We start from the raw sequence: 24,060 nt of genomic DNA, 5'->3' as shown, positions 1-24,060 counted from the left end.
TTGTTAAGTTTACTTTTAGTTTGTTTGAAGATTATATTATTATTTTATTATTTTTAAGTTTGTAAATATTTCAATACCAGTGGGGCGGAATCCTGAATCGGGAAAGGGATAAAAAGTATCCTATAACCTTCTACAGATCAAGACGAACAAATTAAAAAAAAAATTAGGCGAATCCGTCCAGCCGTTTGTGAGTGATGCTGTTACACACGAACAGTTTCATTTTTATATAATAGATCGATGGTTTTATATTGTTTGTTGTTTTTGTTTTGTATAAATCTATTGTAAAATTTGTAAATACTGTGAAATAAAATCTTTTTGAAATGAAAAAAAAAATGATAATGGTGTGACGGCAGAGTTTTTTAATGAGGGGATACAAAAGCTCGGGTTATGTTTAAAAAAATGTTTGAATATAGAAGGTAAAAAGTAATAAAAGCACATATTGATACCACGTTTTTTGTTTAACAAACTGAACTACATAAACGGAATACATTTTACCTCAGGCATGTTCATGTCATCCAGAAAGTAGATCATCACCTTACTGCCCGGTGGTCCATAGTTACGACCGGCCTTTTTCTCCAATGGTTTCTCCAGTACTTTTTGTAGCATTTCTACAACAAAAAACTTCATGTAACAGGTTAACAATAGAAAGTAACTTTCTCAGACAAATAGAAATGAGAATCTACAAATATTTAAACTACAATAAATAATTTACTATACAACAAGAATTATCAAAAATATGAAAAACAATTGAAGATACTCATGAAAATTCTAAAGTAAAAAATAATAATTATTAGATTAACAAAAAATTGGTTATTAACGAGTACAAATGTATAATTAATTTTGTTTACACTTTATTTAATTCATTCTCTTATTGCCTACCACTCAGAATACATTTTACTGTATGTCTGAACCTACCAATTATTTAAGTTGATAAATTGCTGGTCATTATTTTGCATGTTTCTTAAAAGAAATATTACAACTACTAGGATTTAAAATTTTCTAAAAAATCAAATAAATTTTAATTTACTTAACAAGAGTTTGAGTGTGATGTCCTGCATATTCTGTTTACATACGGAACAAACATTAATTCATTACAATGAAGAAAATTATAGAAAGAAAATATTGTGCAGAAAAAACACAAGAAATTGTATTTCTTGTTTGAAAGTACTAACAAAATCTACAGTAGTAGGTAGTAAAGTGGCGTTTCTGGCGCACTTTCGGAGCCAACAGTAAATCAAGGGAAAAATACTGTTTATAGGACTTTACATCCTAGAAACCATACTTTACTGCATAACTAAGGATCCTCCAAAACAAAGAGTCATTATACTAGACAAGCAGGGGGTTACACTCTACCAGTCCATAGAACAGCATTGTTCAAGAAAAAAAAACCATCACATGCTGGAATGAAACTCATCAACAAGCTACTAGATCATCTGAAAGACAACCCAGGATCTATAAAGACAAACCTACTGTGTTGGCTGCAAGACCATACATACTACACAATCAATGAGTTTTTTTCATGGAATGATGAATCTTAATTAGACCTCTCATTTAATAATAGGATTCACTTGTAAAACCTTTCTGAATTTGTAACATGCCTTGATGATATTGATAATAAAGCATATTGTCTATTGTCTAAGACTATTACAAATTAGGCATTCATAGAGATGACCGGTAGTCGTTCATGACCATTACTCGCTGTCCTAAGCTCAGGAAATGTGCAATCGACAGTGTCTGTATAATATTTGTCAATCCCTATGGGTCGCAGACGGAATCGTCATTCCGAAAAATTACAAAGCATGAGTCTTGTGTTTTACTATATGTTAGCTGTTATAGTTAAAATATCAAAACAAAACTGAACTATGATACATCGTTTGACTACAATTATACTTTCGGTTTAAGGCAAGTTAAAATATACATTGAATATAATTAACAATGGGGGTTTACAACCCCCAAAACCCCCCTGGATACACCTATGATTACAGTAATACATAATGATATATGAGACTTCTTACATAATGATAGTGTGGAATGACAAAGTGATTAACGATAAAGAAAATTTCTTTTTTAAAGCAATAAGTTAGTTCTGTATTTTAATGTTTAAAATAATTTTTTGTTCACACATATTTTGTTATTGGACAATTTTATAGTTTACATTTTTCTAATAAAGTATCAAATAGGAATTTAAAAATGTTTAATTTTAACATTTAAATTTCCTCTATTATCTACGACATCAATAATTGACAAAATCTTCAATTTGTTCACCTAAATTCAAGCTGGTTTCAGTTTGTTCCCTTTTTGATGATGTACCATAATAAGTTATATTGGGACCACTCAAAAAGTATTTTAGACACACCAAAAATTATGTCTCAACGATCAAGAACTATTCCTGAAGTTTCAATTTTCTATATGCAATAGCTAAAAAATTAGCATTTAATTTAATTTTGATCTATACTTAGTAATATTATCTTAATTGTGTATTTCACTGTAGTTCCACCATTTACCAGAGGTGGTATAGAAGTTGAAGGGCACATTGGTGACAGCAAAATTATCTGACATAGAGTTGAGCTTCTCATTGATGAGTACAGACTTGCCCGAACCTGCACCACCCACCAACATGACCGGCTTGCGCTTGTCTATCAACAGATCCAGGAAGTAGCGCACTCTGGTTGTTTCTGCTGTATTCACTAGAGTTGACTGGTTACATGAAACATAACATTAATGATAGAAAGTTTAAATGATTTTATTCGTAAATTATTTACTTTAGCCTTGAAGCTGGTTGCTTCTTTGACTTCTTAAGGGATAAACATAGCCTTCATACTATTCATAAATATTTATGGTCAGCACATGACAGTAATACTGGTATGTAAGGAGAAAAGTGATAGTATAGAGACTCAATACTAAAATACTGAGCAAATAAGTATGAGACTGACCTGAAGTGGTATGTCAGTGTCGAGTTCAAACTTAGCCACTTTATCTGTCCATGGCAAGAACCGCTTGGTCTCTGGGTCGATATAGTAATTGAAAACATGGCCACCAGACGGGAACTTGACTGCTTTGAACTCATTACACCACCACTTCGTAAACTCACTTCTCCAGTCCACAAGCTGCATACAATCAATGTTAAAAATTCGTAAAAATACATTACCTATCACAACCAGGATGTGAATAGACCTATATCGGTTAATATTATTTTTGGAAACTGCAAAAATTAAACTCTTCTTATAAACACTTAAGCTGGCAATGGCCAGATATCCGTTGCAATGGACATTGTTCAAGTAGCAATATATAGTTCAGTTGTGTAAACACAAATTATTTAAATTTCTAAGAAGTTAATATTATAAAATTACAATAATATAATAAGTTTCAACTACTACAAAATACTAAATCATTTTTATACCACAATCATCATCTAAAAAATAAGATAGTAAAGATAACAAAATAGTGATTGGGCAGATGTTTCTTATCAGTTTAATTATGAGAATATTCTATTGATGATTAATGCTGGTCTACCTGGTCCTGGAAGGTACACGAGCCAAAGGCCCAGACGCAGGCGAACACGAAGTATATCTCATACCATTCCTTGGGGCATTCAAGAGGCACATTGACGGGTGTGAGCAGAGACTCCAGTAAGGTGCAGAGCATCTGTATGTGGGCTATCTCAGGGATGGGAGTGATTTTCTTGTACTTGGTGCGAGAGGCCTCCAGAACTGGAGGGATATACTTGTCAAACAACACAATCAAAACGGCCTTCTCATTCTCCACCTCTCTTGTTTCGATCCAACTCGTCACATATCTGAAGAAAACACATTGGTTGGTTTTATAGTGTTTGGCATTAACACTCCATAAACTTGAAGTCAACTAATTTCCAAGTGTCTATAAATTTAAAAAAAAAAAATGTGTTTATAACATTATTGCAATGTGGCCACCTGCACTCAGATGTTGACAGAACCACATGAACAGGTACAACTGTTATTGTGAAATGTTTCACTGTAAGACTTGGGTGAAAAGTACAGAACACCAGTCTGTTCTGAGTAAGAGTAGTCTGAGAAAATTTTGGTTATGATAAAAACTTTGGATAGCTGCAGTTTCACACACATTTTTACACCATTAAAAACTCAATTATTGTTTTATGGCCTTGATTATGTCTTAATAAGACAAACATTATTGCAAAATTACAACCCTGTACCAGGAACAATTTTTGAGTAAGGAATTTCAAAGTAAACTTCACAAATAGATAGATGCTAAAACAATGCAAGATAGGCACACATTCACATCAACTTTGTTATTTATTTTTATGTAAGAAATATAATCATCAAATTTGTCAGAACACTCGTATTAAACTCTTAATATCCAAATCCTGAAGGGTAATTTTTGCTTTTCAGCAACTATATAACTGCTCTCTACCATTTGTTTACTGAAAAATCTCTTAAAACCGATATCCTGTAGCTAAAGTGTGACATAAACTATAGATGACTCACGGGTTCCAGCCAAGGTCCTGAGGGTTAATGTAAAGAATACCCGCACGGGACACTGTGGCGGGCGTGGCAGTGCGCAGGTTGGAGATCTCAAACAGCAGCCGCATGGATGGAGTGAGGGCAATACGTTCATTACTGGCCAGAGTAAGCACCTAAGCACACAAACATGAAACACATTTTCAATTAGTTTTTTTCAAGAGAACTTTACAGTTCAACCAATGGTTTTAATGAGAGTCAACAGCTTTTAAGGACTAAAAAAAAGGAAGAAAATGTTACTTTTTTTTCTTTAAGAAAATACACAACACTTTATATGTTGTGCATAAGTTTTATATTGTACAAATAATTTAGAGTTATTTTGCAGTAGTTTCGAAAGGTTCTGCTCATGCCAGTGGTAAGAATGCATCTGTTAACGTACAAATGAATATATTTCTATTTATTACTAGATATTATCCTTGGCTTTGCACACATGTTTCAAAATCGAAGTCCTTGTACTTCTTAGAAATAGCACTTATAATGTAATATGATGGAGTCCTATAAAATATGTCAAACATGGGTAGGTATACATTAGATAGATATTATCTAAGTGTTAAGAGTATCAAAGTTTAACTTAACTCACACATCATGTTTTTTAGCTATAGGAGCATTTCTGGTTCAAATTAATTATATTTCCGTCACAGCTGAGTCTGCCTTGTTACTCAGATCAAGAAAATACAAATACAGGTCTCAGAAATCCATTTCAGTCCTAACGTGTTTACTTCTATCATTTGACCCAAAATCCAAAAAAAGAATTTCAACTCTAATTAAAGCAAAAATTGGCTAAAAACGGATTTTGTAGGTTTTGAAACCCCAAAGTTAGGAGTGTATAATGCTGTCAACTGTTTTAATGAAGGATGAACGAGCAAAATTAATATGTTGGCTAACTATCACTCTAGGAAAGTTCACGTTTCTAAGCTTTCTAGTTCTAACAACTCGACGCCACTTTAGTACAAAAGGCCAAAAAAAGAAATAAGCGATGAAAACAAGAGAATACCTAGAAAAAAATTGAAAAAGAAGAGGAAGAATAAGACTGATGGCATCTACTGCCCTGGAATGTTTTTCCAAGTGGACCAGACAGAGCTAGGCCTAAGCGGTCTATGCTTGTTTATTTTTCTTCTGCATAACAATTAGTTTCAGCAACAATTTCTTAGTATTTCAACGTTAAAACCAAATTTAAAATGTCTGAAATACTCACAAGTTTATTTTGATTAGGTTCCTTATGACCACCTACCAAAGTACAAGGAAAATGTGGAAAATCAGGTCCATCATAAACAGTCCAACAGTTTTCAAATCCATCTCCACCACCACCATTATTTCGGGTTGGGCCTAAGCCTATCTGACAAATGTTCCAATATTGGGAGGACGATTTCACCATCACTATTATTCACTTTCTTCATTATTCGATTCGTCATTGTTCTCCAACTCAGCAATAACCTCGGATTCAGAAAGAAATGTTGTGCCTGATAATGATGAAAACACCAAATGAGGTTAACACATTGATTAATAAAAATAAAAACAACAGCAGATGGCGATTGTTTTTGTTCAGTTGTTAGTACTAATTCCAAAGGTTGCTGTGCGATCGCAGCACGAATTGAAGACATCACAGATTGGCTGCATATGGAAGAAAACTGATTTCAAGATGATGTCAGATGCTATCCGACATATGAGTGGAACAGCAAAATGCCTCAAAGTCAGGGTTTTGGTTTTGGAGACGTCAGTATCATACGCCATTTTGTCCAAAGTAGGATCATTGGGTGACGGGTTGTAGACATCACTGCCACTGTCCAAAAAGCTAAATATGGCCTATAGCCCAATCCACTTGGTTCGGGTAATACATTCATTATGTACTTAATTTATTATTATTGTTCTCAAAATAATTAATTAATAAATAAGAAAAATAAGGTAGGGGTCTGCTAGACAGATAGTCAGACAAGCATTAGAAGAGAAATTTGACCAGCTCCATGAGTGGATAGGTTTTCACTCAAAACTCAAACACCAGTTTCAATAAAAAAGATGTGGTGTCCAGAAAAGTACTCTTGGCATGCTAATTGTCTCGGTTTTCAGGAAAAGTATTGAAATCAACCTATGAAAACGCATTTAAAATAAAAAATAATACAAACTGAAAAACTTATTTTGTGTGATGTGTGAGTGTGTGCTGGAGATGTTTTGAAGTTTCGTAAAAAAAGCGCAACAGGAGGAATTTAATGAAAGATAATGAACGTAATCGACAGTCAATGAAAACAGTTCAACATCGTATTTGTCTCTAGAACCAAAAATATGTTTCATGCTATTCAAGTATGAAAAAACGTAACCTGAAGTTTTGAAAGCTGTTAATTGTTTAGAAATTTTCAACTGATGGTAGTTTAACCAATGACCCAGTGTGTCATGTTGCAATATTGAAGACTAGCAAATTCAAAAACACAGTGAATAAGGTAAGGGTTAAAATTATCAGCAGCTTGCCGGAGACTACGCAAGATTGTTCAAGCAATTGTTGAATCAGTATGTTGTTTGACCGTGCGGAGTAGTACGCATTCTTTACATCTAACATCAAGTGCAGGACCTGTGGGCATAACACGTGACATGCCATGTCTGCTCTTTTCACTACTACCAATTCTGTGATAGCGATTACCATGGAATATACTTTGCACAAGCCGTGATGGCAGTCTGAGAGGTTTCTGCAGGCACTGGTGGCGTTTTAAAGGCATGGTTAGAGCAGCTTCTCCATTACCTTTACGGCCGTGTCCAACATGCGTGTAGGACAAGGAATACTTGAAGGACCCTACCTGTTACTTAGAAGCACCAACACTCGAAGTATCAGTGAAGTTTGTTACTTGCTCTCTCCCAACGTGAAGAAAAAACTCCAGCGTTCAGGCAGATATTGTACATGGCTAGCAAGAAACTCGGACAGCATCTTGTGACCCATTTTAGCACCTCTGTAATAAAGACGTCAGAGCCTGCAGCCTTTTGGCTTTTAGAGAACCAATGGCTCTTTTCAATTTTTCGGTGGTGAACAAAGGTAATCTCTACACCACCAGGGTGGGTGGATCCCTCTTCAGAAGATGAGTATTCACTATGTTTGCGACTACTACATGGACTCGGCATAGGAGAAGTTTTCATTATTGTTGAGGTTTAAACATTAGAAAATAAGTGTTATGAAATATTTAAATTATCGGTCATTGTGACTGGTTTTGTCTTACATCTACAATGTTAAAGCTGGCCTAATAACAGTACATAGTGATAATACGTAAATAATAACTTTAACACTGTCTTCACATCAGTTGGTATAAGTCTTATTAAAGAATCTTTAAAAATTGAAAATAATTTTAAATTGTAAGACCTACTCCTAAAAATTAAAATAATATTGGAAAAGTTGTTATTACTGACAACTAGTTTTATGGAATCTCATTATCTTATAGTTAAGTTATTAGTGTATTTAGGGTATATACTGCAATTCTCTAACTTTATACTGCATTAAGTGTATGGGCCAGGTAGACGATATATCTATATGACGTGTATCAATGTCCTTTCTATAATACAATTGGTTTCTATTTCTATCATTTTTCCTAATAGATTTATGTTGTTACTACTGTGTAAAACCATTCAAGGGTTGGATATAACTGTAAACCTGACAGGATACCTTGTTGTCATCCATCACAGTGTTGAGAGACTCTATCCACATAGGGTCAATATCTCCATCCAATACCATCCATTTGGAGCCTTCTCCGCCCATGTTGGCCTGCTCTCGGATGAGCACAGAGAACAAACCTACAACATTCATATTAAGAACATCTAAATGTGTAGCTTCAAAATTAATCCATCTCAACTTAAAAGTTGCACATTTGTATAAGATGAGCTGGAAAAGGACAATGAGTCAAAACTGGCATTATAAGCACAAATAAGTTTAACATGTTCATGGTCCTGGCTTATTTCTGAACTTTTTTATTTGCCGTCAAATTTTCAATAATAATAGCAAAAAGCCATAATCGTCTATTTTACGTTAAATGTCTCAGTATTAGAAGAAAAGTATGTAGGCTTCGCGATTTTGCACAAAAAAAATTATATTAATATGTGTTTTCAATGTCTTTCTGAGTACCCAAAGGGGTATCTAAAAAATTATAAACACAGGCAAACAATATAAACGCATTGAGTACACAACAGCAGTTGTGAAAGATCGTGTATATCCGATCAGGTACATGTTGTCGTGAACATGTTTAATAAAATTATTAACATTAAAATTAAATTATTTTAAAATTCAATTACACATAACAATACCTAGATCACCCTAATAACGAGTAGGTTTATAAGCCATGTGCTTCCAAAATTTAGATTGTTCTAGATGTGCTGCACTCTATAACATAACCAGGTGGGGTTTATCTAAAGGCTTTTTGGAACCAGGTGGTTCAGTGCACAGAAATTTCAAATATCATATCTTATAAATTACAAAGAATTAAGTTAGATATCTTGTAACTAAACTTATAATAATAATAATTTCACATATAATTCTGAAATGCTTTACCATCCTTCCATTCACGAGTTGCAGGGTTGATGATGCCAAAAAGTTCATCGTTAGTAACGGCCTTGGGTTCTAAGTCATTGTAATGGGGTTTCTTCTTTTGGTTATAGTAGGTTCGGTACAGTGTCTTCCACACCTGGGACTTGCCAGTGCCTGCATTGCCTATGATGAACACAGAATGTCTCACGGCGAATAATTCCTGCAGTTGCACCACCTGCAGCAATGATAGCCATAAAGACTCTAGATTAGAAACATGAAATGTCTCACAATTATTGAGTTATTTACTTATAATTCTTAAATCCACGAAAACACAAGTTTGATTGTGTTACAATAAAGGAAAGGAGTTACATTTTTCTGTTAACATTAAATTTTATGGTAATGAAAATATTTTACATCTTCACTGCTGGTCTATACTGAGTGAGATTTACACTATGCTATACTCTAATTGTGCTTCTGCACCTTAAGGCGACTGCCACAATCAACATATTGAATTAAGAAATGGGTAATACAAAAAAAGGGGACCAAAAATCAAATTTATGAATAAGAGCAATGAGTTCTCATGGTGTGGTTTGTAACAGGTCAAATTACGACATTTGAATATTCGCGGGGAATTGGCAGACTGTGACGTCAATGAATCGGCAGACTGTGACGTCAGTGAATCACATGTTGTCGGAATTGAGATTTATTTAATAACGAAGAAATTTATTGAACTTTATTCGGGAAAAGATTTGATTAATTAAAATGAAGTAAACCTAACCAAAATTCGTGTTTTACAAAAACATTAAATAGAATTACGCAGAAAAGCCAATTGTGGTATGAATGACTTGTATATTGATGACGTCATAAAGCACATGTTGCTAAAAATTTAAATAAAAAGCTTTGAAAAAATAATAAAAAGAAAATAGAAAAACTTAAATTGATTAATTATAGTAAACGTAATAAATTTCGACAATTATAAAAAAAGAATCAAATTATATTTATTCGTGAAGACGCTGATTTGAACGAGAGAAGGGATGAGTATTGTTTTGAGTCGGTATCCGTCGTTTTATACGGAGATTCCTTCTTCTTTCACCAGACTCGAAGCAAGGAGGTTGTGTTAGTTCTCCTGGGATAGTAATGATCAGTTGTATAGTATATTGAAATTTAATCAAGGATGGGATATTATTTAGACTTTTAAAATTATCAAAGCACTGCAAGGTGAGTGAAGTTATAATATGTGTTGAGAGTGTGACATTTAATAAATTAATCTCGTGGTCACTTGCTTTGACTTTCTTTAAATATCCCTTTTATAAAAAGTGTGGAGTGATGTTAAATTTTGTAATCATTACTTAACATATTTTGGAACCCTGACATACACACAGACTTGTCTCTGGTGATAACACCAGAGACGTTCAAATCTAATAATTTTTGAGTAATACCGAGGGAATACAGCTAGCATTGGGCAAGATGGCGACCGATACCATGATGAGGAACATGGTACAACAACGTGCCACTAGTGACAAGGGGCGTACAACTACATGGTGAGTGAATAACTCTAAAGAACTGACTTTCAGCAAATTATCGCAACCAACGTGGGGGTGACACACGGCAAATTGGCGTTATAATCTGCCACTCTCATCAAATTGACATCACTTCAAATTTACATTCATCAATTGGCGCTGCAACCGGGGGACATATATCAAAAAGGCGCAGCAACGAGGGCCTTACATCAAATCTGACACTCATCAGGTTGATCAAGCTGCCTACAAAGTATGGGATGAGAGCTGTAATCTATCTCAACAATGCAGATTTAATAAAATGAGATCTAATTATTAAAATTAATGATACAATGTTAAAAAAACTCAAACAACTTTCAATAAATAGACAGTTCTTGTATATTAAAGAGTTCAAAATTTATCAACTCAATAAATTTATCAAATTTATCAGTTAAGATTAAAATGTTTATAACATTTCCAAATTACACTTTTCACAATTTTAGATTTTCAAGTCCAAAACAGTGAAGTTTAAGCAAGCGATAGTATTCTGAGCCAAGATCTCTTCTTTAGCATAGTTATGTCTTGATGTTGTGAAAACTGTAGATTAACAAAGTTTTAGTTCTCTCTTAAACATATTAAGGCCCTTTGTCGAAATGGTACCAAAAATTTAAGCTACCACAGGTCTCCTCTGCTGCTGCTGATGGAAACCAGGAAGGTAATGAACATCTTAAGAAAACAGTTATTGATTTGATTTCCTTAAAAATGTAGGCATTGGCTGATCACATCACTGGTTTCTTCTAGTCACATTCCGTTGTATTATAACTGGTGATGGGGAAAGGAAGTAATTTGGAATTTTTATAATAACATAAATTAAATCAAAATTTTCCAGAACATGTGAAATTATATGTGCATGCGTAATTAAATATTAAAGTAAAGATTGGAATTTTGCATATTAAATTATTCAACTAGATTATTAGTAAGATATATTGCACATGAATTAACATCATAATAGTATCAGATAAATAATTTTTAAGATAGGGAAGTAAGATAACTAAAATTAATGAATTTATGATAAAAATTTGTGGATAATACTATGATAAATTAGGGTAATAAATTAATGAGACATTGCGAATAGAAATGAAAAAGTTCTTCCAATACATAAATGGCTTGTGTTACTGACCTGATGATTTTTTTAAACATAGAGTCTTCTCAAATTAACTAAAATTAGCAAAAGTTATTACATCTTTTAAAAGAAATACCCATACTGATAAACAATTCTTGCCATCTCAATCTTCATTGTTCTAAGCAAAATCTTTGAAAAACTATTATCATTCAGCTTTCAAAGTTTGTTAAAAAGCACAAATTCCTGTATCATGATCAGATTGGTTTTAGATCAGTCAAGTCAATAATAGATGGATTAGTGAGTCTTGTTGAAAAGATTTTAGAAGCATAAAGAATTGATGGAAAGATGTACTAATAATGCTCATTCCTGTTATTTAATCCAACTCTCACATACTGGTGTAATGGTTACTGACCCTGAACACTTCCTGGACTTCATGAGGGATATGAATTCCCTACTGACATTTTTTAACAACTTAACTACTGATTCCCTCAAACAATCAAGACATACACCCTAAACTTATATATTGTCACTGAACTTAGCACATTGTAATAGAGATAATCCACTGCAGACTATTGTCTGCTTGTAGTTTATATCTTGTCTGTGTTGAACAGCTTCTTCTGTGCCCCACAATCTAACATGCATCCGATCAAGCTGTAGCCACCATGTCAAATATAAATAAAATAGTTCAGTAAAGTAATTATCACTAACAATGTTCTACTACTTGGATTTTTTTAGCAAGCAGAGTATCTTATGTATGTGACAGAAGGTAACCATCAAAATGCAGGTTTTTGTAACTAACATTTAGAAGTTGAAAGAGGTATGATGAGATAAAATCTTGGCTTCAACATATTTCCTTTCTCTCTCTAGATTGTGATTTCCATAGCTGTAAATGTAACATTTCCTTGTTCTAGTATCTATTTTTGTATTGAAATATAAACAGTTACATGTGACTAATTTATCAATTAAAAAATCCAACAAAGAAACTTACCTTCAGTATAAAATTGTCCTCTGGTTGAAGTTTGAGGTCAATGGCAGCGGCACGCACTTGCCGCTCAAAATCAAAATCCCGCTTACGGGGAACGTCCAATGCAGGAAATAGGTCTCCTATGAGACCCATGAAGATGGACATGTCATCAGTCACGATCTTGGGAATGTTGAAGTCTCGGAGGGCTCTCATCAACACCTGATCTTCTGGCCTGAGGCGGTCTCCTCTCTGTAAGCCACTTAGTCACTTTATTTGCTTATTGTTTAATGGTATGATATATTTAACATAGGTAATTTAATACCTAGTTTTATAAGTTAAAAACATAACAGAAATTACTAGTCTCATTAAATGTCTAAATTTGGTTTTTAAAACAAAAACCCTAATAAAAAGATATATCACTTATTTCTTACAAATTCATACTGTATTTTGGTATTTTAAAAAAGTATGTTTTTTACAATCTGATCTGATTATAGCAAACAATATTTATTTTTTATGTTCTAGTTATTTTTACATGAGGAAGAAAATAAATATCAGCCCTTGTAATGCATTTAAACTTAATAAAAACTCAAAACCAATTGGCATAAAGAATTTTAGTCATATACTATTTTGTTAAAACAATTGATTATACTAGGAGAAAAACATCTTATTACAGTTTGAAAACTCTTGGAGCAATTGGAAACATTTTTAAACTAGTAGTTATTAAAACCAATGTTATTTACTTCTATCAGCACAAAACAGCATTCCATTGCTAATATAGTATTCAGTTGCTAAGATTGATGACAGGCAGACGAGAACAACGAATAGACTGCAGCTGTTGTCTGATGTTCAGTTAACATTTGTGAACATTTTATCATAGTTTTATGAAATACAGTTCGCGATGGAGGACAAAATTTGTTAATGGGACATGTGGGAGGGGTTAATTAATATCATTAATAATTGTGAAATTTAAAAAAATGTCAATATTTGCTTTTTATTTCTTGTACTGGAGCTCCAGTATGTGCAAATACTAAGATTAGATCTTGTGCCTGTGTTATGCTGCAATGATTCTGGTATTTTCAGAGTTTATACTTATTACAAAAAACCCAAACCCTTTGTAGTTAGTTTTTTCATAAAGATCATATGTTTGTAATCAATTTTAAATCAAATTAAAATAATATTAACAGCTATTCTTAAGAACAACCAGTATTATGGAGAAACAACTAAAGCAAGTTAAAAGAAAACTACATAGATCAAAATGCACAAACAATGCAAACATGTATCAACTAACTTATGCAAATTGTTTAACATTTCCTTCAGAAAAATGTAACTCATAATGTAGTAGCAACTCAGTAGAATACTAAATAACTGTCTTTTGGTATTAAGATATTTCAGAGTAATATTCAAACAGAAGTAACTATCTAGGTAGAACATAATCTACAGCAAGATATTCTGAAAGAAACAAAAAATGTGAAAATAAAACTGTCATAAACAACGCTTAGATATCACATTTTATGACATACTTACACAAGATACAATATATTTTATTCTGTATTCCATTTTTGATGATTTCATACTGTACCTAAATTCAGTCTTTTTATTAGTATGAGTAAATTTAATAGGATGAAATGATTAATTACGTACTTTTTAAACCAATTTCAGATATACAGTGGATGACATCTTTGATGTTATCTTTGGCATGGGTTGAACATTTACCAAAAATTTGTTTGAAATGAATGATTTGAAGGAATAACAGAATAATTGCAGTCATTTGGTGTCATTAATTAGTTAATCGTCATCTGTCTGAATTGCTTACTTTTTTTACATTCTTAACCTTTTGTTTTAAGATCTGTTATCTGAAGAAAAGTGTAGAATTGTTAGAATGTCATGTTTTTGGTATTGTAACACAATGGCTTATTTATAATTCTGTTGTCTTTTCAAAATATCTAGTGTCATTAATGAACATTAACCTTATACACTCCATAGGTGAAACTGAGTCAAGACATTGCTAATTCCTGTTACACTCCATTGATGAACTCAGTCCAACATTATAAGTTTTCCAGTTCTAAATAATTTTAATTTTAATTATTTTATCCCACATGCATTTCAGTAATTTTCTAACCTGTTCCGTTATGTTCTATAATCTAGTTTATAGAACATTTTTTTAAATGTTTGCTTCTTACAGATTGTTGATGTTTTTTTATAACCATTACACCACTGTAATCGTGTGTTATATAATTTACAGCTGACTAGCAATGTTTTAGCTACAATTGTGTTTGTAAATTTAATTTGTTAGTATTCCTTTCTACATCTACACTCATCTGATACATCACTCTATTACTTACATTACCGAGTACTGTAATGTGCAGTAGGCACCGACAACAAATAACTTACAATGCGCCCCTGTTCCGTTTGGTAATTACATGATTGGTAATGACACCCCATGCTTACCAACACTGTTTTACTTTTTTTTTAATCACAGCAATAATGTGATTTCACTACAACTGTGGGTTTTTCATCTGTTTTTTTCTCCACAGTAAGAACTAAAGCCAAAACTGCTACAACTTACACAAGCGATTGAACGGTTCTCCAAGTTTGTTACAACTTACGTGAGCAACTGAACCTTTCTCCTAGTTTGCTACATCTTACGTGAACCATTGAACCGTTCTTGTTTTGCTACAATTAGTTCGAACTATTATTAATTACTTTAATATTTTATTTAATATTCCAATGAAATTCAATTTCTCATCCACTTGAGATGTGGTATTATTTAATCAATGCCTCAACTGTATATTTAATAATAATAATAATAGATTGACAGAACCACGTCAAAGAATACATGGTTATATTAATAAATAAATTTTAAATAAATTCAACTTTTAATAATTTAGTCTGTTAGATTTAAACTATACTATTACTGTGATGTGATTGTAAAGTACTATAACCAATATTTTTAATATCAGGCATATGTGCAAGTTTTGCTTAGGATTGGGTTCATTGAACAATAGCATCTGTGATCTGCCTCTGCCAGAAGCATGATACTATAATAGAACCATAACGTCAATAGAGTCAATAGAAAGAAAACCTCAGAGAATTATCCAAAAGATCCTGGTAGTCTTTACTCTGTCACTTATATATACAGCCAGTTATGACCTCTGCACATGTCTTCAAAAATACATAGAAGGAACTTAAAAAGTACAGCTTTCAATCTTTTACACCACTGAGCACAGTGCTTTAACCACCTTACAATATTTGGGGAGTTTTATTTTTAAACTAACTGCTAGGCTTGACCTGAGGATGGAACAGAAGTTTTTGTGTGTAACTTGTGGGTGGAATATTCAGAACTATTACAAAAGAATTTCAGCACTTGATATCATTAATAGTATAGAAAAATACTTTTCTGAACCATATTAAACTAAGCACTGTGCTAATGATTCTTATTTCTTCTTGCTTCTTGTCACTCATGTTCTTTTAATTGGGATAGTTTTAGAACCTGCTTTGATTAAGGTGAGGAAGTCATCTCAATGACACAAGAATTAAGCAATTCTACTCACACTAAGCCTGATTCAGGCAGACAAGCAAACACACACACAATAAGCTTACAAGACCTTAACAGGAACTTCGTTAACCAACATATATGATCATGCCAGACATGCAAACTCACTGTCACAGTCTAATCAAGCCAAAAAAGACCAATTTTTCAGTTTTGCTCTAGTCAAAATATAAAATAGAATCTTTGATATAAAACTAAAAGAGCCATCAACATGAGCACCAAATTCTAAATTACTTACATTATAGTCTGCTCGCTACAACAACAAAATTGTAAGGTTCCAAGTAATAAATATTTAAGTTAGTTACCAAAAAAAATCATACACCACATCTAAATTATAAAAAATCATTTTCTAATTGTTTCTTCAGATATAACATTTAACAGAAGTAGGCACAAGTTAATTAAAGTGATGTTAAACCAATTACCAGCCTGAAGCTCCGACATAAGCCAGTACACAGTAAGGTTAGGATGAATGAGAAGTAGCTTTGTTTCTTAGCAAGCGTAATTAATTATGAACTCAATAAAAAAAAAAATCACTTATTTCTTTGTTAGGTCATTGAAACCTAGTTTAAAATGTAAAATATCATCCTTCCTCACCATTGGAAATCTCATTTTCACTTTGTCAAATCAAGTCAATATCAACCTTATAAAATGTTGTCCCATTTCATTTTTCTATACAAAAAATACATAGACTGATCATCCTTAGGATTTACAAGATATAAAAGAAAATGAGTGGCCCACCATCTTAATAACAAAAATCTAATCAGTAAAACAGTTATTAAAAAACTCATTTGAAAAAAATATTTAACCTCATCAAATAGTACATAACAGAAAGAAAATTTACTTTGAGGGATCCAGCAACAACAAGCACAGACTTGATGGCTCGGAGACCCCAATCATAGTGGTCCTGTTTGGACAGCAGCTCCTTGCAGAGTGAATAAAGAGTGATGAACTTGCGAGCCAGCAGCCGTGCCTCTTGAAACCCTTCAGCCACCAACATGATTTCACAGATCAGTTCAAAATCTGGCACCACCATGGCACAGGGTCTGCACAAACACGCATCAACAATATGAAATATCTTCACAGAGCAGAACTTGCAGTCCAGCAACGGTGCCACATGAAACCCTTTGAGTATCAACATAATTTCCAGATCAGCTTAAAATCTGGCACCACCATGACAGATGACACAGTGACTTGACAATTTAAATTCAATTGTATTCCATTGTCATATATATAATTACAAGAATAGTATCATAAAAACTAGAATTACAGACTAGCTTATCATCATTTTTATATCAGTCATTTCTTTTAAAACAAAACTTTGCAAGGTACTCAACTGTTGTGAAAATTGGCCTTAAAATTAATTTATTGAAGTAAATTCCTCAGTATTTTAAAATGATATATATATATATATATATATATATATATATATATATATAATTTAAAAATGGGTTTTAATTGGCCATTTATTGTACTAATATAAAGATAAACCTTTAATTTGGAGTTAACAACATTCCCGTCCCGTAACTCTTTGGACAAAGATATACCACGTTATTGCTCAGGTCAAGACAAACATATTTCATCATATTAATTAACATGGGTCTCTGATGCTTAGTTTCCCATCTGTCTGTCTGTATGTGTTTTTCTACAAAAATTAATATCTTAAAAACTAATAAGTTTAATTATACCAAATTTGGTTCAAATGTTTATGATAACAACGCCAATTATAAAAAAAAAAAAAAAATTATCTTTAGTATTTTCAAAATGGCGGCCATTAAAATTTTTAAACTTTGAATATATTAAAAACCAGCAATTTTTCTCAAGAATTATATGAATAATAGTTTTTAGAGAATATTATCACAAATCTAATGACACCAACATTATTTAAATCAAATAATAAATAACTGATTTAGAGCAAATTTACTGTGAAAAGACATGGCCAACATTGAGGTTCTCAGCAAATAGCCAACAATACAAAAATTGAATAAATGGCAACAAACATGTCCCAGTTGAGAGGCATCAGTATGTTGTTTGTTGCTCCTGGCTTGTGCAAGTGGATCTCTAAAGTGGCTGTACTCGCTTATGTGTTTACGGATTTCATGGAAAAAGTACTGTTGGAATTCTGCTGGAATTGTCATAAAAATGTCAAAATAGTTGGTATCTTGTAAAATTTGTACAACCTATTTAAAACACCTGATGCCTATCAAAAGACAAAATCTTAGTTATTTGAGGGTTAAAGCTATACAACTGACTAGAATTTCTAGTTTGCCATTCTAGTTTTTAACTTTGTATCACAGTTATTACAAAGGGCGTCCCCACCGTAACCTTAACTGAAGTCAGCTTTTTCTACTAGTCAAGATAGAGTCAAACTGAACCTCAAGAGTTCTTCTTAGACTCTCCACAACAAAGAAAATGTACATCCCTGTCCTAAAAATGTATATAAAAATACAGATTTCTCTTCTTTCACTTGGAAAAAACTGAAGAAACTAAAAGGGTAATCAAATTAACTAATAATATATTGAATAAATTTACATTTTAACTATAAAAATAAAAGGTTCTTTCACCCAATTCAATATTTCACTATAATGTTACCTGAATAGAGCCTTCAAGTTCTCAGGTAGTTCAGCACGACCAGCGTATCCTGGGTTCATGGTAATGAACATCCCGACAGTAGGGATCAGTGCAATGAGCTCACCTAGGAAGTTGAACCTGGTCTTCTTAGCTTTGATAGCATCTAGCACACACTTGACCTGCACTGCCACCACTGACAGCACCTCCACTGAGATACGGTTGAACTCATCAAAACAGCCCCATGCACCTGTCTGTGCCAGCCCCTTATAGATGTTGCCACATGACTGGAATGCAAATAGTTTGGTTTTTCAAATGCTAATCTGCAATTTAACATCGTAATCAGAAATATGTGTTTGTACGAAAATCTTGTACGGATTGACACAAGTTTTTCTTCTATAAGAGTATTTATATTAAGGATAACAATGAAATGAAATGACTTACTGTATTACCTTAGTTTATTTATTACCTTCATTACACTGTTGTAAGGCTAGTTGAGATATAAAAATACTACACAACAATTAAAAAATAAGTTTTAGATTAAAAATTCTAAAATGAAAAAAGGACCAATAAATTTACTTGCACATCCAATTTCAAAACAATCATTTCAGACTACTACAACTTTTGTTGATCATCTTGTGTTTAATTTTACTCTTTGTTTAAGATTCAAGAGAGATATGAACTATATTATTCTTGAACAGAAGGCTTTGTGTAAAAACATTTTTAGATACCTGAAAACTTAAACTACTCCATCATTGTACATTTACAATTAATTGTTTAATGTTTATTCATGGTCACTTAAATTCAGAACACATTATTCATAATGAACATCAGTATAACACTCGTTTCAAAGACAAACTGAGTTCTCTATTCAAAAATTAATATTACTTGAAAATTCACCATATTATAAAGCAGAAAAGTTTTTTTACAAAATAGTTACCTGGTTATTTAAAGAAGCTTACAGTGTCTGGTTTCAAAAATGTAGTAGGAATTTTACTAATAAGATGTAAAGCTTACTTCAGTGAGCCTGAGTTTATGCAGGACAATCTGTAGCATATGTATTAATTTAAAATGTAGTTTTTATTAAATTAATTAGGTTTTGTCTTGAATATATTTTAGTAATTGACTGTATTTTATCTTGTAATTTAAGGCTGTTTATTGACTCTGGTTGGTGTTATTTTGTTAATATAATTTAATTTATAATATATTTAATTAACTGCTGAATTGTTTTTTTTAATAATTATAATGGTGTTTGCAACAGGTTGTCATTTTAATGATTTATTTTAACTAACTGCCCATGTTTGTTTTAACATAAAATTATTGCTTCTGTAATATAATAATAGTTATTAAAAATGTACATTAATAATATTTGGACTTGGCATTGTGATACAATACTGACTTTGTCAGTGCAATGATCTCTTAATTATGTTACAACAATATTGTATATATTGGCGAGCACCCTGTTAACAAAACACTATTTATAGTTGTATAATTGTGAGTGTTATGTAGCAATAAACATCTTGATTCTTGAGTTATGTGTTAGGTTAGATATGCACCTAGGAAAAGATAAGATTGCAGATCTCAAAACGTAGTGTAACTATTTTCTTTTATCACTGAATGATGGTTTTAATATATAAACTTGGGGTATCATTCATTATTTTCAGTTCTTCGAAAACAGGGAAACAAGATACCCAATTATTTAAATCTTTATAATTGGCAGTGCATATTACTACCTTTTAAAAACTTGTCTAGAAAAATCCTGATTCCTTAAAATATATTTATTTCTCTACCACATATTCATGTTATTAATAAACAAAGTGAAAGGCTTAATGACAATGAGTGCTCCATAAAAACAAACAATTAATTAATGATTTAAGGGTTTTTTATTCAAATCTAACAAAACAAAGGATTTACTAATTTAGCCTTTTTTCATTTTAGTGTAAAGTGTATATTAAGTCTATTTTGGAATCTTTTTAGCATCACATACTTCTTATAGGGTTTTGATTGTCTGTTATTTTATCCAAACTATTGGAAGAGTGAAATGGAGTGCTGTTCCTACAATTCGGATTAGTTTTTTGAGAGAAACTAACTAATGCGATATAACTAATAAAGCAAGAGTTAGAGCCTTATGGAAGTCTCAATGCATAATAAACGTACTTTTAATTTTGTGAATAGACATTATACGCTACTATTCAAAGTCTATATGAAACAGAAATTATTTACAGTTGTAATAAGCAAAGATAGGGATGGTAAATAAATCATATAAGTATTACCACTCTTTTATATAAACTAAGAAATTAATACACATCTAGCATCTGATAAGGTAATTAAATGCTTTTTACAATCAATATCTATATTCATACAATTTGTATATTTTGCTTATAAACTTGGAATTTAATAGGTTTTAAATTAGCATTTAATAAAATATTAAGAATATTTTTAACTGTTAAATTATAAATGGATAATTATCATATCAACTTTTTTATTTTTCCTTCCATAAACCTTCATGTTAAAGACCTTTTGATTGTTTGTTTTCACTTCCACTTGAACATCACAGAAGTAGCAACATTGTGCATCAAATAGCGTGGCAACAATACAGCTTTATTACTGGAGTTGTTACTCTATGTCTATAATTTGATAATACAAAATATAATTTCACTTGAAGATTCATTTGTTTTACATTTGTAGTTTTATATATAATTTTCAGTGAGATACACTGCAATTAGCTGCATACAGTCAGATAAGTTGTGTAATCTGTGATCAATTGTCTTGTCTTTGATTGGTCGGGGCATGGTGAATACCCCCTTAGGCAGGGCCACACAATTGAAAAAGTGTGGTTGCCATAGAGTACCTTCCACCTACTTCGTTCTCAGTCTTTCTAGAATTAACCATGTGCACGAAGTTGCTCATTTGGGCTGAGCACATGGCATCACTTGCCCTGCCACTCTCAAAATGATTTATGGATTGTTGGTTTGTCAACGAGGTGTAGGCTTGGTCCCACTCGAAACGCGTTTAAGTGTTATCGTTTGTGGAAAATTTTCCCAATTCACTCTCCTTCCTTCTCCATGTTACCAAGTGACTCTAAGTTTCAAAATTCTCCTACATACTTAAAAAAATCTTCTTGTATAGTCCTTAAAAACTTTCCAACATACTCTACGTAATCTTCAAAACTCTCTCTTGTAAATGCACATTATACTCTTCCGTAATAACTCCAAAACTTTTTAATTGTCTCCAACTCACAACACATCCAAAATGCTCTTATTAATGTCTCTAAAACTCTTAAATAAACACTCCCTCAACAATTGTTCCTTTATCCTTTAACACATTTCCAAGATTTTTCTATACATTTTTTTGAAATTATCCAGAAAATACAGAAATCTTTATTTGGAGATCATCTACATGTGAATTCCATAATAGACTGTTCTTTACTATGACACTGAGGCACTTAGCTTCATTTTCATTGTATTTTATCAATTCAGATATGACATGATAACCAAAGGTTTCCAGTATCATGATATGATGTGTTCTATTCTTATTAAGAAAAAAAATCATTAAATTAGTAGTACTGTTTTGTCCTACTTAGGAATATAATAAATTAAATGATCTCCAAAGCTATTCAGATTTTTTTACCAATAAGACTGTCACCTGTTCGTAACACAGGTTGGGCCCAGTCAAGAATATAGCTTGGAAAATCATTTGTTATAAAGAGCAGTGATCCCAGTTTAGAACCCTTGTAGACATACAGTACTTTATGAAATATATGACGTTATGCTCTCATCATTCTGTCATAGTGCACATCTTTAGAAACATGCAAAGCAGTAAATTATGCCTGTGTAGAATCTGTTTTACGGAATTGTTGTTTGGTGTGCACAAAAAAACTGTAAATATTGGTTGCACAGAAGAGTATAATTAGAACAACTGCAAAAACAAACAACTACTTACACAATTTGAAGTATTTATTTAACAGGAACTATTTAAAAGGAATACATGTTTATAAAGTCATAACGTTAGTGCGTGACAGGCCTGCCTTGCATAATGAGTTTCCCTCCACACACCACTTTAATACAAAGAACAATAAAAATGTCAATATCCCCACCATAATCTGTCCGTAAGTTTAATTAATGATTTTTAAGATTAATTTCACACTCGAGTTCAGTCAGGAGAAATTATAGAGTAATTATTTTCAGTTATAAATGTAATCCAACTTGCTTTAGAACTTAAATAGTAAAATAAAAGAAATTTCCTGTCATTCAAATTTTAAAATTATTAACAGTGTTCATAATGAAATATTTATTTGCTGACATAGGACCAACAACATCCTTTTTCCATTACCACAAGGTCGATCCAAGCTGGCTCTGATGAGCAGTAGATCCTTCTTGCTTGAGTGCCTCCCACATACAAACTATTCTCAATCCTCGGGCGTTGCATCATCCACCCCTCTCTCATACGATTCAGCCAACAAATCAGAAGGCAGCCCGTAAAAATGACCATATATGGTTGCCCTATTATGCATATTATGTTGCTGATTTTTAAAAATACTCTTTAATTTGTATTCAAAATACCGTGTTTATTTAATTCCCAACAATTTAACAATCTATTATTATTCCTGATTTACTAAAATAAAACCAATATTAATTTACAATCTGTTACAAGCCATAGTTGTTTTATTTTAAGTGGTTAGTTATTTTTACAGTGTTTATGGTATTTAGTTACAATAAATAAACAAAACACTAAATTTAAATATCAATTTGACAAAACAACATGTTCTATACCCAAAAAGAAATTGTATAACAAGTACATTCTTGAAGCTCTTTTCTTATTGGAAATTAGATATTAATTTAAAACAAACACTCCAATAATAAAAATAAAATAATTTTTATATGTAATAATTATAATATATTATATATATATATATATATATATATATATATATATATATATATATATATATATTATAATAATTATTATAATAAATAACAAAAATAAAAAACATATATCATTGGAGTGTTTGTTTTAAATTAATATGTATACCAAGTGTTTAAAACGATAACGAGTTAGTAATCTCATCTGTTAAATATAACAATTAGCAGTTAAAGAATATTAAAAACTCGAATAGTATATTTTAGGTGAGGGATGGCACTTAGTGCAGCCTCTGCTAAACGATTGTTATTTGTTAAAGCAAAATAAATTTAATATTAAAATGTTCATCAAAAAGTAACTAATACTTTACTGTTCTTATAAAGATTTCATAAAATCTCCCGTATTTGGGATATTACTGTTTTACAATTTTGAATGGCTGCCATTTTGAAATCTGGTATATTTTTTATGAAACTTGTTTTTCAAAACACGTTATTAA

At 31.9% G+C, this 24,060-nt stretch overlaps 1 protein-coding gene across 2 annotated transcripts in view; it reads right to left on the bottom strand.

Moving 5' to 3' along the window:
- Positions 1-24,060, bottom strand: part of LOC124371103 (dynein beta chain, ciliary-like) — a 186,171-nt gene that overhangs the window by 77,456 nt on the left and 84,655 nt on the right. For both annotated transcript variants that reach the window (XM_046829419.1, XM_046829424.1), the window contains 10 exons: positions 18,729-18,991; positions 16,981-17,182; positions 12,614-12,838; positions 9,031-9,241; positions 8,152-8,279; positions 4,482-4,630; positions 3,514-3,796; positions 2,934-3,107; positions 2,505-2,697; positions 496-608 (listed from right to left, as the gene is read on the bottom strand). In XM_046829419.1, the coding sequence (XP_046685375.1) occupies positions 496-608; positions 2,505-2,697; positions 2,934-3,107; positions 3,514-3,796; positions 4,482-4,630; positions 8,152-8,279; positions 9,031-9,241; positions 12,614-12,838; positions 16,981-17,182; positions 18,729-18,991 (1,941 nt within the window). The remainder of the gene's footprint in view (positions 1-495; positions 609-2,504; positions 2,698-2,933; positions 3,108-3,513; positions 3,797-4,481; positions 4,631-8,151; positions 8,280-9,030; positions 9,242-12,613; positions 12,839-16,980; positions 17,183-18,728; positions 18,992-24,060) is intronic.

Source organism: Homalodisca vitripennis, chromosome 1 (assembly GCF_021130785.1).
Source record: "Homalodisca vitripennis isolate AUS2020 chromosome 1, UT_GWSS_2.1, whole genome shotgun sequence".
Taxonomy (NCBI): Eukaryota; Metazoa; Arthropoda; class Insecta; order Hemiptera; family Cicadellidae; genus Homalodisca; species Homalodisca vitripennis.
This window is presented reverse-complemented; position numbering and strand designations above follow the sequence as displayed.